Source organism: Gopherus flavomarginatus, chromosome 10 (genome assembly GCF_025201925.1).
Source record: "Gopherus flavomarginatus isolate rGopFla2 chromosome 10, rGopFla2.mat.asm, whole genome shotgun sequence".
Classification (NCBI taxonomy): Eukaryota; Metazoa; Chordata; order Testudines; family Testudinidae; genus Gopherus; species Gopherus flavomarginatus.
Window position 1 is genome coordinate 50,735,696 of NC_066626.1, and position 14,869 is coordinate 50,750,564.

Here is a 14,869-nt window from a genome sequence, read left to right on the forward strand (position 1 = left end):
TACCTAAGGTCAACATTGTTACTATTACTAGTACAACAGGATTGTGCTGGGGAGCAAGGTACTCCATATTTCCCTACTATGGCTAACTGCATTGTTGGTTACATCACAGGACTGGAGCACAATCTCTCTGGGCCTCCTACTGACCCTCAGGTGGTCGAGACCTTGACTCTGCCCCCTCCCTCCTGCCCTCCCCGATGCACCATCCAGTATGACTGAACCAGTATAATCTGTGACAGACAATAAATTGCTGCAGATTACTTCACCTCAACCTCCAGAGCAAGGTGTATGAAATCAGGGACTGAATTGCAACTCAGTTACAATTCAATCCCATGTCTGCTCCTGGGGCAGCGCACCTACGCACTCTCATTTCCTTGGAGCTAGTGGTAAATCCACAATCTAAGTCCTTATAATTATAAATCTAGTCAAAGAATATTATTACTTTATGCCCACAAATTTCTAATAATTGGACACAGCCAGAGGAAGTGGGTCCAAAACCCCAACAAAAGATTAATTCGGCCTGATCCCACACCCATTTTTCAAGTAAATGGTAAAACTCCCATTGACTGCATGGAGAACAGGATTGAGCCTTTGAACTGCAGTGTAAGTTTTATTAAAAGTTTAGTTGCTGTTTTCAAACAGATATGCTATAGAGAATTTTGAGCGGTGTCTCCTGTAAATCAGTATTTATACTTAATCCTAGGAAAATAGGAATTCAACACAATACAGATGCAAATGTGATGAAACACAGGTGCAGGAGTCTGTGCCAGTTTCTTTATATGTGTGGGGCAAATAGATTCATAGATTCCAAGGCCAGAAGGAAGCACTGTGATCATATAGTCTGACCACCTATATAACAGGCCACAGAACTTCCCTCTAATAATTTGTAAAGCATGTCTTTTAGAAAAACATCCAATCTCGATTTAAAAATTGTCAGTGATGGAGAATCCATCACAACCCTTGGTAAATTGTTCCAATGGTTAATTATCCTCACTGTTAAAAAATGTATGCCTTATTCCCAGCCTCTTTTCCAGCATTATAAATGTCTTGTAAAGAGGTCAGTGTGCCTATTTTTTAGTAAGATTTGAAGTATTTTTCTCCCTAATATAATGAAGTCTTTTGATATTAGAAAAATTGCACTGGAACAACAATTACAGAAAAGTTTAAATAAATGAAGAAAATTAAAAAGGAACTATAATAGGACTAGTGTCTCCAACCTAAGTTTGAGGCCACTCAAATCAGGTACCAAAAGAAGACCAGTCTCCACTTCCTTCAACCCAGTTCAAATAGGAACACATGAAGAAAGTCTCTTCAGATTCATCTGGATGAGCACAGCTCCTCTGGGCAGCAAGGAGGCAAGTTCCACACCTCTGTGTCTCTGTTCTCTTCCCTTACTAGGAAGCCACTAGCTCTGTTCCCTTCCAAGTAGGAAAGAGACAGAACTCGTTTCTCCCTGAAAGGCCCCCAGGACCTCTAGAAATCTCAGAAATTTTATGGTTTCCCTGTTTGGGGAACACAGCTGTTAGCTCAACCTCTCAGTAGCCTAACAGATCAAAAGTGTTAGTTCCTATACCCCCCCAGCCCCTTCTCTCATCACGATAGGCACAATTCCATTTTACACACAAGAAATTAAATGAAAAAGATCATCCTGTGCTCAAACACAGAACAGTAGAAAACCTGTAGGAAATAGTACAGAACACAGAAAATTAATCTCAGATGAGGATGTCAGGGGCTATCTTTCACTCCAACTTAAGAGGAGAGGAATTTACAAGCCTCTAAGTGAAATCAATTGCTGTCCAGGAAGAAGAGCATTTTTGTGACCTCATCCAGTACAATAAATACTGCTGCTGCTTGTAATTTTCAATACACTTTGAGGAGAATTGAAATTTACAAGTAGTTCACAAATCACACTTCCATGATTTGGATCATTATCTCTACTGACAGGTACAAGAAAAATAAAGCGTTGTCAAACATTTTTCTCACTTTGGAGTATTTTATTCACGTAAGTCAGTTGCTTGCGGATATTTTGGTGTACATTTTTGGTACTCCTGGGTTCTGTTTCCAGACTTTGCCACAGTCTTGCTTAGATGAGCCTGGGGTAAGCCACTTAATTTATTTGTTTCACTAATAATTTTAATGAATGTAAAGACACAATGAGATTATCGGAAGAAAAGTGCTATATAAATTAACACACACAAACTACATTTAGTGACAGTTACAATTTCATCAGGACTCGTCTCACATACCTAAACCCTTGTAAGCATGAAAATAAGAAGTCAAGGCAAGTATCTCCTGCAGTCCTTACCACCTTCACATCACCTATGACACCGTTGATAACAGACTCCAATTTGCTTTGCTGCATTGAACCTTAATGGTGATCACATGTTCTCTCATATTAACAGAGCAACGCATCTGACTGTCACAGATGTCACATCTCTACTGTCACTGGCCACTGCTGGAAGACAGGACACTGGGCTAGATGGACCTTTTGTGTGACCCAGTATAGCTGTTCTTATGTTTACATAGCCCATTCATTTGGGAAGTTATTCTGCTTTAACATTGCTGTGGTTGTCATTAAGTTTTTTCATGATAGAGTGAGTTGGATGAAGTGAGATATCTATTGCTTTCCAGTATGTGTTGGAGATGGAGCTGAATGTTTCATGGAGTGTTGAGTGTATTAGCAATTGTGTTGGAGGCAACATGAACATGGCAAGGAACACAGGAGATGTTTATTTTATTTCTACACTTTCAAGGATTTGGATAGGTGGGATGGATCCCTAGTGCAAGCCTGACTTAGACTAAACTTAATTTTCTGTTTATATTAATTTCCCTATTCCATCAAGCACTGTAAACTAAAACTCCCCATGAGGCACTGCACTATCACATGGAAATGTAGTTTAATGTTGAAAGTATTCAAGACTAAACTTTTTGGGTCAGTTCTACAAACTAATTGAACTGACTCCACATCCCCCTTTTTTGCACAAAATCAAAATTATCCTGTGGACAATTTTGCAGGAACTACATTTTCTGTCAATAAATAATTCTGATGTAAAATTCTCAATGAACTGTTGTCAAGACCACCACATAACAACAGTTGCAGAGAACTTCTGTGAGTGAATTTGTGTCATCATTCACTTCCTGAAAGATAGACTTTAAGGCCAGAAGGGACCATCATGATCATCTAGTCTGACCTCCTGCACATTGAGTGAGGTTCTGTGGCCTGCACTCACCCCTGTTATAGACCCATAACCTCTGGCTGAATTATTGGAGCCCTTAAATCATGATTTAAAGACTTAAAGTTAAAGAATCCACCATTTACACTAGTTTAAGCCTGCAAGTGACCTGTGTTCTATTCTGCAGAAGACAAAAAACTCCAATGGTCTCTGCCAATCTGACCCAGGAAAAATTCCTTCTCAACCCCAAAAAGGATGATCAGTTAGACTTTGAGCATGTGGGCAAGACCCACTAGCTAGACACCCAGGAAAGAATTTTTTGTAGTAACTCAGAGCCATCTCCATCTAGTGTTCCTCACTGGTTGTTGGAGATGCTTGCTATTAGCAGTCGTATATTGGCTACATGCCATTGTAGGAAATCATGACATTCCCTCCATAAACTTATCAAGCTCAGTCTTGAAGCCAGGTATGTTTTCTGCCTCCACTACTCCCCTCGGAAGGCTGTTCCAGAACTTCACTCCTCTGATGGTTAGAAACTAGGGCCTGCCAATTAATTGCAGTTAATTCATATGATTAACTCAAAAAAATTAATTACGATAAAAAAATTAATCATGTTTAATCACAGTTTTAATTGCACTGTTGTACAATAGAATACCGATTGAAATTTATTACATATTTTGGATGTTTTTCTACATTTTCAATATATCGATTTTAGTTACAACACAGAACAAAGTGTACAGCACTCACTTTATATTATTTTTGATTACAAATATTTGCACTGTAAAAATGATAAACAAAAGAAATAGTATTTTTCAGTTCACCTCATACAAGTATGGAAGTGCAATCTCTTCATTGTGAAAGTGTAATTTACAAATATAGATTTGTTCTGTTACATAACTGCAGTCCAAAACAAAATAATGTAAAACTTTAGAGCCTACAAGTCCACTCAGTCCTACTTCTTATTCAGCCAATCGCTAAAACAAACAAGTGTGTTTACATTTACAGGAGATAATGCTGCCTGCTTCTTATTTACAGTGTACTTGAAAGTGAGAACAGGCTTTTACATGGCACTTTTTGGGCTGGTATTGCAAGGCATTTACCTGCCAGATATGCTAAACATTTGTGTGTCCTCTCATGCTTCGGCCACCATTCCAGAGAACATGCTTCCATGCTGATGATGCTCGTTAAAAAATAATGCATTAATTAAATTTGTGACTGAACTCCGTGGTGAAGAATTGTACATCTGCTCTGTTTCACTCACATTCTGCCATATATTTTATGTTATAGCAGTCTCAGATGATGACTCAGCACATGTTGTTCATTTTAAGACCATCTTCATCGCAGATTTGACAAAATGCAAAGAAGTACCAATGTGAGATTTCTAAAGATAGCTACAGCACTTGACCCAAGGTTTAAGAATTTGAAGTGCCTTCCAAAATCTGAGAGGGATGAGGTCTGAGAGGGTCAGAAGTCTTAAAAGAGCAACACTCGGATGTGGAAACTACAGAACCTGAACCACCAAAAAAGAAAATCAGGTTTCTGCTGGTGGCATCTGACTCAGATGATGAAAATAAACATGTCGGTGCGCACTGCTTTGGATTGTTATCAAGCAAAACCCGTCAACAGCATGGACCCATGTCCTCTGGAATGGTGGTTGAAGCATAAAGGGATATATGAATCTTTAGCACATCGGGTACATAAGTATCTTGTGATGCTAGCTACAACGGTGCCATGTGAATGCCCATTCTCACGATCAGGTGACACTGTAAACAAGAAGCAGGTAGCATTATCTCCTGCAAATGTAAACAAACTTGTTTGTCCGAGTGATTGGCTGAACAAGAAGTAGGCCTGAGTGTACTCATATGCTCTAAAGTTTTCCATGGTTTTATTTTTGAAGGTAGTTACAAATCTATTAAGTTCAACTTTCATGATAAAGAGATTGCACTACAGTACTTGTATTAGGTTAATTGAAAAATAGTATTTCTTTTGTTTTTTATAGTGCAAATATTTGTAATAAAAATAAAGTGAGTACTCTATACTTTGTATTCTGTGTTGTAATTGAAATCAATATATCTGAAAATATAGAAAACATCCAAAAATATTTAAATAAATGGTATTCTATTATTGTTTAACAGTGCGATTAATCGCGTGAGTAATCGCACAGCACTATTCAAAACCTTTGTCTAATTTCAAGCCACTTCCCTTCCCCAACTAATTGCCTTAATTTTTTTTTTTAATGTTTGCCCTTTTGAAATCAAGGTACCTAATTGCAGATCTATTTTTGTTTATCCTTTCATTTAGTTTAAACTGAATTAGCTCATGATTACTGTCCTACAACCAGCTCTTCTATGAGGTCTTCACTACTCACCAATACTAAATCTACAATGGTATTACTTCTTGTTGGTTCAGTGACTGTTTGGTGAAGAAATCTGTCCGCTATCACATCCAGGAAAATCTGGGCTCTACTATTAATAGTAGCACTTGTCCTCCAATCTACATCTGGGAAGTTAACGTCTCCCATAATCACACAATTCCCAGTAGTATTTATTTCATTAAAAACATTCAAGAACTCTCTATCTCTACCCAAATTGGATCCTGGGGGGTCTGCAGTATATCCCAAGCAATATTCCAGGAGAACCTCTAGTAGCTTTTTTCCCCGAAGAAATTTTGACCCAAAGGGACTCTATTTTATCCATTCCCTCACTTGTAATTTCTTTACAGTTTACATAATCATCAACATACAATGCTACTCCATCATCATCTTTACTTTTATTTCTGTCTTTCCTGAACAGCATATATCCTTCAATACCTATACTTTAGTCGACTACTATTCCACCTTGTTTTGTTATCCCTATAATAGATAGTTTCACTTCCTGAACCAACAGTTTTAGTTGCTCCATTTTGTTACCCAGGCACCTTGCACTGGTATACAAACATCATAGTTGTTTCTGCTTGGCTTCACCCAGATTCTGGTACAGTCATTCCACTGCTAGTGTCAGGTACCTCACTGTTAGCTTCATTGGTATTATCATTATCTTTTCTCTAGATGTCCATTCTCCTACCCACTGTTGTTCCTTTCTCCATTGCTGTATCCTCTCTTTCTTGATTTTTCCTCCTGGTCAATATTAGAATTAGGCACAGAGATTACATGAGCATCTTCCAGCCATCTCCCCTGAGTTCCTAATTTAAACCTCTTTTAATCAGTTGAGCCAACTTCCATCCCAAAAGCCTATTTCCCTCCCTATTCAGGTGGAGTCCATCACATGAGAACAGTCCTCTGTTCATGAATGCCTCCCAGTGGTCGAACACCTCAAAGCCCTCCTTATAGCATTGATGTCTGAGCCATCTGTTGATCACCATAATCTTGTCTCACTTTCATTCTCCTCCTATAGGGACAGACAGAATCCCATTGAAGATCACCTGAGCCTCCATTTCTTTAAGCATCTTCCCCAGCCTGACAGTCTCCCTTGATGCATTCTAGCAAGAATCTAGCAGTATCACTTGTTCCCACATGAAGGACCATCAGTGGATTCTTTCCTGCTCCCATTAGGATTCTCTTCAGCTTCAGGTCCACAACACATATTTTAGCTCCTGGCAGACCGCATACTCTTTTGGATCAGCTCTGGTGACAGGCGTCTTTGTTCTTTTTAGTAGGGAGTAACCAATCACGTAGACTTTCCTCTTCCTGTGTTGGTGTGATTCTCTGACCTACCTCCTGTTCTTTCTAACTGTAAGTCCTCTTGTCTTTTGTTCTCCCATGCAATCTTCTGTGAGTCATCTTGTATCTTCCTGAAAGATGATACAAGATCTCCTGAACTTCTGGAAATTGAAGAAACGCAGGAGCAACTGCAGCAGCAGGATGAATATCTGCAATCCACCAGCAGGCCTGACTACTATGTTGTCATTTCCTTGACAGTCAGGGCCAGCAGTAAATGACAAAAATTATCATTTTTGCTAACATACAATTGAAGTAGTGTCAATATTTAGTACACTGACCCCATTTTGTACTCTGCCATTGTAAACTATAAAACTTATTCTAAAATGCCTTAAACCACCACCTCTTCTGAAAATATTGCATAAACCCACACTAACACAGTGTGGCTCCACCTCAAACAAGCTTATGAATCTGCTACTATCTGAGTTAATGACCATCATCCTTTAGCTCAAAGTAGAGGATCATGTTTTACATCCTCAGGTAGCTGGCTCAGTCCCCTGCAGATTATCTGATTAGGGATGCATTACTTATCATCTAGTCACGAGAGTGGGACAAAAAGCCACTCTGTGTCAGCCTGGGTAATATACTCCTCATGCCAGTGACGCTTGTTCTGAGCTTCAAGTAGTCTGCAGAAATTCAAATCTTCATGTGTGTCTGACAGACTTAAATCTAGAATTCATGAAGCTAAAATTTTGAACCCCTAGTGCCTTGGTTGAAGGACTACATAAAATCTGTTAACTTGGAGGCACTGGCAGACTCAAACTTGTATATATGGTGCAGACACTTAAGGGCAACAAAGACATTTTGTGTAAGTGTGGGTTATACTCTGCTCCTATCAGGTGTTCATAGCTGTTCATTCCACACATGTATCTCTCTGAAGAGCGCATCTGGAATCCCTGGATCTGAAAGAACAAACTACTGGTGCTTTAACTGAAGTACTAGATCCAGGCAAATAAAGGGAGGCGCAAACTCATAAGCTACTACTTATGGTGTAGCCCTCAGAAGGACAAATCCTTACAGTGTTAGGATGGGTTACAACAGTATCTTCTGAAGTCCCCTGGTGATTTGTTAAGCAGTATGTCTGATACATCACATGATTCTAAACTTCTTATCATTGTGTGGACATAGCTCTTATGCTACCATACAGTGTTACTAAGGATATAAGGTATCAACATAACTTATATCAACATTTAAAATAGTAACTTTTTCAATATTAACTAGTTAACACAGTTAAAAAATATTGCAACTTTTATCAAACATTCTTCAGAAGTGGTCACTGTGAAGAATCACACACACATAGTTTCGTATCTCGGACTACCGTAGTATGTTTTCAAAAGGGGTCAGAAGAAACCATGAGACACTGGACATTTTTTTGTCGCACGGTGCATTTCAAAATAGCAATATCTAACCTGTTTTTTTTAATAATGTCAAGCATTTCATGAACAACAATAAGCACTTAAAATTGGTTTTCTAACTCAAAAACAAGGGATAGCGTAGAACGTTTTCATCTCTTAAAATGAAAATCTGGGAGCAAATTTAACTATGAGAGTGCAAGTGCTCCACCATAACATGAAGTATTATTATTGATAATAAAACACTAAAAATTGTTGAGTGATGGGAGAGGAAGGATCTCCACTAAAAGAGACTATAGGACAAAAACCAAGGAAATCCCAGTTGTGCTCCCATATAATTTGCTGGTTGGGTTATTAGCTCCATCTCCATTTTTTCACTTAAATACTTTAAAATAAATACTGCATAAGGGGAATGGTGAACAAGATGCACATGTGAGATGCGTATGACATAACAGATTCCTTCAACAATTGATATTTTATTGCTACTGTATGAAAGGAATAAAATGATGGCCAGTAGTCCTTATATGTAAAATGTTTATATAAATTCTAGACATTAACTATGTTCTTCCATGTACCTATATCTTCCCTCTATGTCACACTTGAAAAACCCTTTCCATAGCTCCATAAATATTCAAGGTTGTTTTGATTAGTGCTTCACTGTACACCACAACTTTTCCTTAAAATCTTTGCATTAGAAAGAGTGGAAGGCCAATGTAGATTTTTTTTTGAAACCCCTTAATTATCAGTAGTAGTTCTTTAAATGCTGATTTCATTAAGCCTAGATTTAAGAAATAATATAAGGCTTGACATCAGGTTAAATACTAGTAATACAATTTTGATGGATTACCCACTTTTAATGATTTTCACTTGATATTAAGAGAGACGTTAATATATCTAGAATCCTCAGAATTAACATGCCTCTAGTACAAACACATGCTTAAAGGCATTCTAGATCCAAGTGTTACAGTCACTTTTTGTAATCAAAATAAAAAGGAAAAAAGTGTACTTGCTCTTTGTTTGCAGTTCTTCACGAAACAGAAAAAAAAATCAACACTGTACCTCAATTTTTACTTTGTTATCTCCAAAGCACAGGTGCTGAAGGTAGGCTGCTGCATTTGCTTGAACTGATGGGAACTGGTGCTGAAGCATGTGAATGACTTCAGGCAATTCTGGATCCCGCCATGCAAACTCCCTTCATTAGATAAACAAATTCAAGGGAAGGTGTTAGTTTATACATATGTTTTACTCCCTATAGTTACTGGAGAGTCTTAGCAGTTTTCTAAAACATTTGCCGCCCTGTAGTATCAAAAGTAAAAAAAGGAAACTGTATGTGTGAAAATGGTTCATTATTCCATTCCACCTTTCAGTTTTCCCATCAGTAGAGAAGCTTTTATATTCTTTATTCATCAAAGCAAAAACATTATAAATGTCCATATTGCCTTCTTCAGTTAGATTGCTAATACAGATTGTACAGCTAGAATGAAATATATATATATACTTTAACTCTACTTACTGAATCACTGAAACCTACATAAACCTCCTTAGCTTTAAAAAGAGAGTGTGGGAGCAGGGGGGAGAGGGAGAGGATGACCCATATGAAGATACCTAGTTCTTATAAATTTTGTTCAGTGAAGGACAGGTGTAACTCATACAGAGATATTTTTTTCTGAACATTTAACACATTTTTACTGTTTTATAGTCAATTATACTTGGACAAAAACAGGACTGATATGATTGATATGTCAACTGATATGATTGATATATCAACCATATCAAAATAAAAGTACCACAAGGCTGTAACAGCTTGAATTGTCCAGGGACCGTGGACTTACAAATAGTTTTATTGTAACTGTTTCACCAAGTACACAGTTATTTTTTGTAGCCAAAAACCTGGCAAGTCATTAGACACGACCAAGAAATGTATAGCTTTAGGAACGGATCCAGTGACATTTGTTGGGCTATTTTCTCTTTCTAAAGAATTTAAGCAAAACAGTAAAGAGATATTACTCTTGCTGAAAATCCAAACAAGTGAAGCAACTAAAGTTCCAAGAACAGAATGATAATGTTGTTCCAAAGTAATACTTTCAAGCAGTTAAGACTCAGAATATGACATATAATTCTATCCAGTTGGTTGTTGACCTTCTAAAGATCCTCTTTTAAAAGAGACAAATTACGTTATGTTTGGGCTCAAATTTTAAATACTGCCTATGTTAAGAAAGATGTGAACAAGAGCTAATAATAATACATATATTTTTAATTGTTATTTTATATTTCTAATTTCAATGGAAACAGTTGTTTGGATTAAAACATTTTCCGGCAGGAAAGTTGAAGCAATATGGTAGTACATATGAACCAGCATTTAAAACTCACTAAACACAAAGTAAAACTGTTTCATTGTGAAAGCAAATTATAATGCAGAAAGCAAAGAAATAGTTCTAGTGGTGAAAAGTAAATTAGATTTTTTAAAGATCTGTTTTAATAATAAAAGGATTTATTATTAACAATGGTATGGAATTTTAGGAGTGCTTTTTTTTGTAGGTTCTATACAAAAAAGTAATACTGCACTTCTCCTGTTGGCTCAGCAGCAGTACCTAGCAAACCAACACTACTCCTAGAGCTACACTTATTCCTGCTGACATCATCGAGACAACAGTACAATGTACTAGTTAAATGGAACCAACTGTCTCCATTAGAAACACAAGAACTATATATAAAAAAGACAACATTGATGGAAAATTTCATTCTCCAGATTTAGGGATGTGATTGGGTATATCAGCTCCACACTGAGTCAACAAGGGTTAATGAGCTAGAGTGGGCCCACTCAGCCTTGCCCTGCTATACTTGCACTTACTGTCAGATAATGACTGGCCAGTTAAAAAAGGAAGAGGACATCCCAGTAGGTGCACTGACCAGGGAGAATAGATCTACCTTGTGCTCCCTGAGGAAAGGACCAGCCCAGAACCTCCACAGAGACTTCTGACTGCCAGAGCCCTCTGGAAGAAGATAGGCCTGGCCCAGGACTATTGGTTTTGGGACTATTTGTTTGCTTTACTACAAAAAGACCCTGAGGGACCTAATGAGAATGTTGCAGGGAAACCCTGTCCAGTCGGCGTGTCAGGAACTGCCTCAATCAACTCTGTGGACTTTTGCACCATACTTGAGTCTGACCTGTAGTTTGTCCCTGAAGAACTGGCGGTCACACAGGAGAATTCAAACAATGGAGTGTAAAATAAACCATGTTTGTTAGTCTCTCTTTAAAACAGGGGTGTCTAAAACTTGTCAACCTTGCCATTGTAGTCTGACTATAACAGAGCAGATTTTTAGTTGTCCTCATTTTTAAAATGGAGATACAACCCCACGGATTCTACAGGCTTCAATTTAAGATGCTCCATTTTAAATGCATTTTATAGAAGAACCAAAAGTGTGAAAGGTGTTTTAGAGACAGAGAGGGAATCTGGTAGCTGCCTCAATAACTTCACAATCCAAGGGCCAGATTATAATTTCCAGAGGTCACTCTACCAGATTAAAGATAAAACAGAAACAAACTGTACTGTGAAGGTCTCTGAGCTTTATCTAGCCACATGTCTGATAACCTTTAAAATGAAACAAGTGGATATATGATAAAGATGTCATCCCTAGCTGTTGGAGTAACACGACTATGATGTTAATGTCTCTTTAAAATATCTTGAAGTCAGTTAGTGAAGATTACAAAAAAAACAAAACAAAAACAAAAACCGAGATCAGGCATTGGAGATAACAGACAAATCAGGTGCATTTCTTGTTTTAATGATGAAACAATGAAGATGGGATTGACTACACTCAAGACAGCTTTATCTGTACCTACACACCTTACTGTTCACAAATATAAAGTCGGGTAGGCTACAATTTTTTCAAAAGCATTGTTAACAGTGGATGATAGTCTGTGAATAATGTCAGATTTTGGATATATCAGAATAAATTTCCTTCAGTCCAGACTCATAGTAAGCAACTATTGTTTACTAAACTGCAAGAATAGAGTGAGGAAGAACCAGAGGAGTAATTCTGAAAATAGTATATTTGTTAAAAATAAAGAGTTTAGCATAATTTTTAAAGATTTTCTTTAAAATGGTTCTGAAACTCCATCTGTAGGTTGCACTTTCAATAAGTGTGGTTGCTTCTACAATTTATATTATATATATATTCTTATAAAATGTTTTAAAGGGAACATTTCAGATAATCAAACTAGACATATTTAAAAACCATCAGACTATGAAATTACCATACTATAAATAATATCTTACAAAAACATAAAATTCTTGACTTGGAAAGCTAACACATTAGTTCTTTCTAACTAGTTCTTCAATTGAATGCTCTTATATTTTATGGAATATTTATAATGCTGTTAAATTGCTAACAGTCAAGATACTATAGCATTGCAAATTTCAAGACATAAAACCTAACTTGTGCAATACTTTTTACCTTAAGAGGAGTTTGGCTATAACATAAGATCTGGATAACATAAGAGATGGGAATTTTATACAGCATACGAATTCTTCTTATATTTTCCAAAGCATTTATTGCTCAATGTACTGTAGCTCAGACTCCATTTTATATTTTGACTAATACAGTATTACAAGGCTATGGAGAAAGATGGTAATTAGCTTCCTATGAATACTGTGCCTGCAACTTGTACAACAAATATACTAATGAGGCAAAGAAAAAAAGATTTCTCACAGTTTCCCTCTTTTGTTCTAATACACAGATTAAAGAATACATAACTCTTCTTTATTTTCAAAATGAGTCTATGGGCTTGCCTACTCTTAAATTTACCAATACAATTATTCTGGAATAGCTATTTCAGTAAACTTCCAAGTGTAGACAAGCCCTTTGTCTTTCCGATACTTTTAAAGACCTGGTTAAGTCACCTTTACTCTGATGAAATAGTACCTTACTCCTCAAATAGATCTTTTATATCAGTGATACTCAGACCTCAGTGGTTCAGGAGCCAAATTAGCAATCACTATTACTCAGAAGAGCCACAGTACTGTGAATTCATTGTTTCAATTACTATTTTATAGCTGTACGTCTATCTATATCTATATACTATTCTCACAGCAAAATGACTAACCAAGTATTCTACAACTGGTTAACAACATAGTAAAAGCATCTTGATGGGTTAATAATTAAATCACACAGTGTTTTAATATAATGTGCTGTAAAGAGCTGCAGCAGACACATCAAAGAGCCACTTGCACTCACAAGCGGCAGTCTGAATACAACTGTTGTAAGTCAATATTTAGTACATGGAGCAAGCTAATGGGCTACATGTAAAAAATGCACCAACGGCCAAATACCACAAACATGACTTATTAAAGTCTATAGCACTATTAAGTTGACCCAAATAAGTGGTTTGAAAGTTCACTAATGGGGGAAATCCTGTTTGTTCTATCATGCAAGTAGGCCCATTACTGTCTACTTATTGAATAAGTAATACCAGAAAAACGGTCTCCATTTCCATTTTAAATGCATTTATTCTCTGTTAATATGAAGGAACTGTTTTCTACCTTTGCAAAATGGTATACTTATTCAAAAGATTTCCAAGCAACTTTCCTTATAATGAAAGCTGTTCATAAATAGAATGATGTAGTATATTTAGATATTTACTTACTCATTTTCAAAACCTGGTAAACATGTGTGACAATTTAATAAAAAATACTCAATAAAACCAAATGAAACCTTTCAAGTTCACAAATGTTCCTCAAAGTATATGAAATTTCCTTTTGATATCCTAAAATAAACTTTGAAGAGAGTTACAATAATTGTTAACACAAATGTAAGTAACAGTCAACTACTGTAGCAAAGTAAAAGCAATGCACTTACTGGTTAAACTTCTGAATAATTTTATAAATTGTTACTCATTAAACCTAAATTAACCACAGTGATCCGTATAATATAGAACTAAAAAATGCACTGCTAAGGTTTTCTATTTAATCAAGGAACAATTTTAGAATCAGATAATTCTTGCAATGGTACATGATTCTTGAAAGCTCAGTTGGACTTGCCTAGGATCTTTCTGTATGCTGTCTATGGATGGAGATCTTGTTGTACCATCATCTGCTGGCGTTGCATGTTGTAGCCTGTTATAACTGGACTCTGACAGTCGGTACTGCATTGACCTGTAGGGTTCCGCATAGGCAGCTGTTGTGTTCAAAGGATAATTATTTCTTTGGTATGCAAGTGTGCTACGCTGACTGGATGACCTTTGTAGATTTCCAACACCTAGTGTAAAATCAATATTAAAATATGCTAGATACCTTTTATAGACATTTGTTATGAGAGAATTCTTGGTTTAAAATAAAAAGCAAGCAAAATTAAAGTTGTAGTGAGATTGAAATACCCAGAGATCTAAAAAGCTATCACTGTATAGGACCCGAACACCTCTCATATGATAAATCCTTACAGAAAACGTTCAAAGGATGATAATGAGCTGATTACACAAGTAAAGTTATTGTGAGATCAGGCCCAAGTTATTTCTAAATAAGATTGAGTGTTTCAGTATTTAATGGAGTAAGTACTCTGTGTGTCAAAAATATTAGCAGTAAACCAGGAACTGAAGAGGAACCTGGTTACAAATAGAACAGCTTCAGAGGTGT

General features: G+C 36.7%; 1 protein-coding gene across 7 annotated transcripts in view; it reads right to left on the reverse strand.

The window, feature by feature from the left end:
- The window catches only part of PKP4 (plakophilin 4), a 212,063-nt gene that overhangs the window by 54,824 nt on the left and 142,370 nt on the right, over positions 1 to 14,869 (reverse strand). For all 7 annotated transcript variants that reach the window (XM_050969182.1, XM_050969181.1, XM_050969180.1 and 4 more), the window contains 2 exons: positions 14,275 to 14,495; positions 9,297 to 9,425 (listed from right to left, as the gene is read on the reverse strand). In XM_050969182.1, coding sequence (XP_050825139.1) covers positions 9,297 to 9,425; positions 14,275 to 14,495 — 350 coding nt within the window. The remainder of the gene's footprint in view (positions 1 to 9,296; positions 9,426 to 14,274; positions 14,496 to 14,869) is intronic.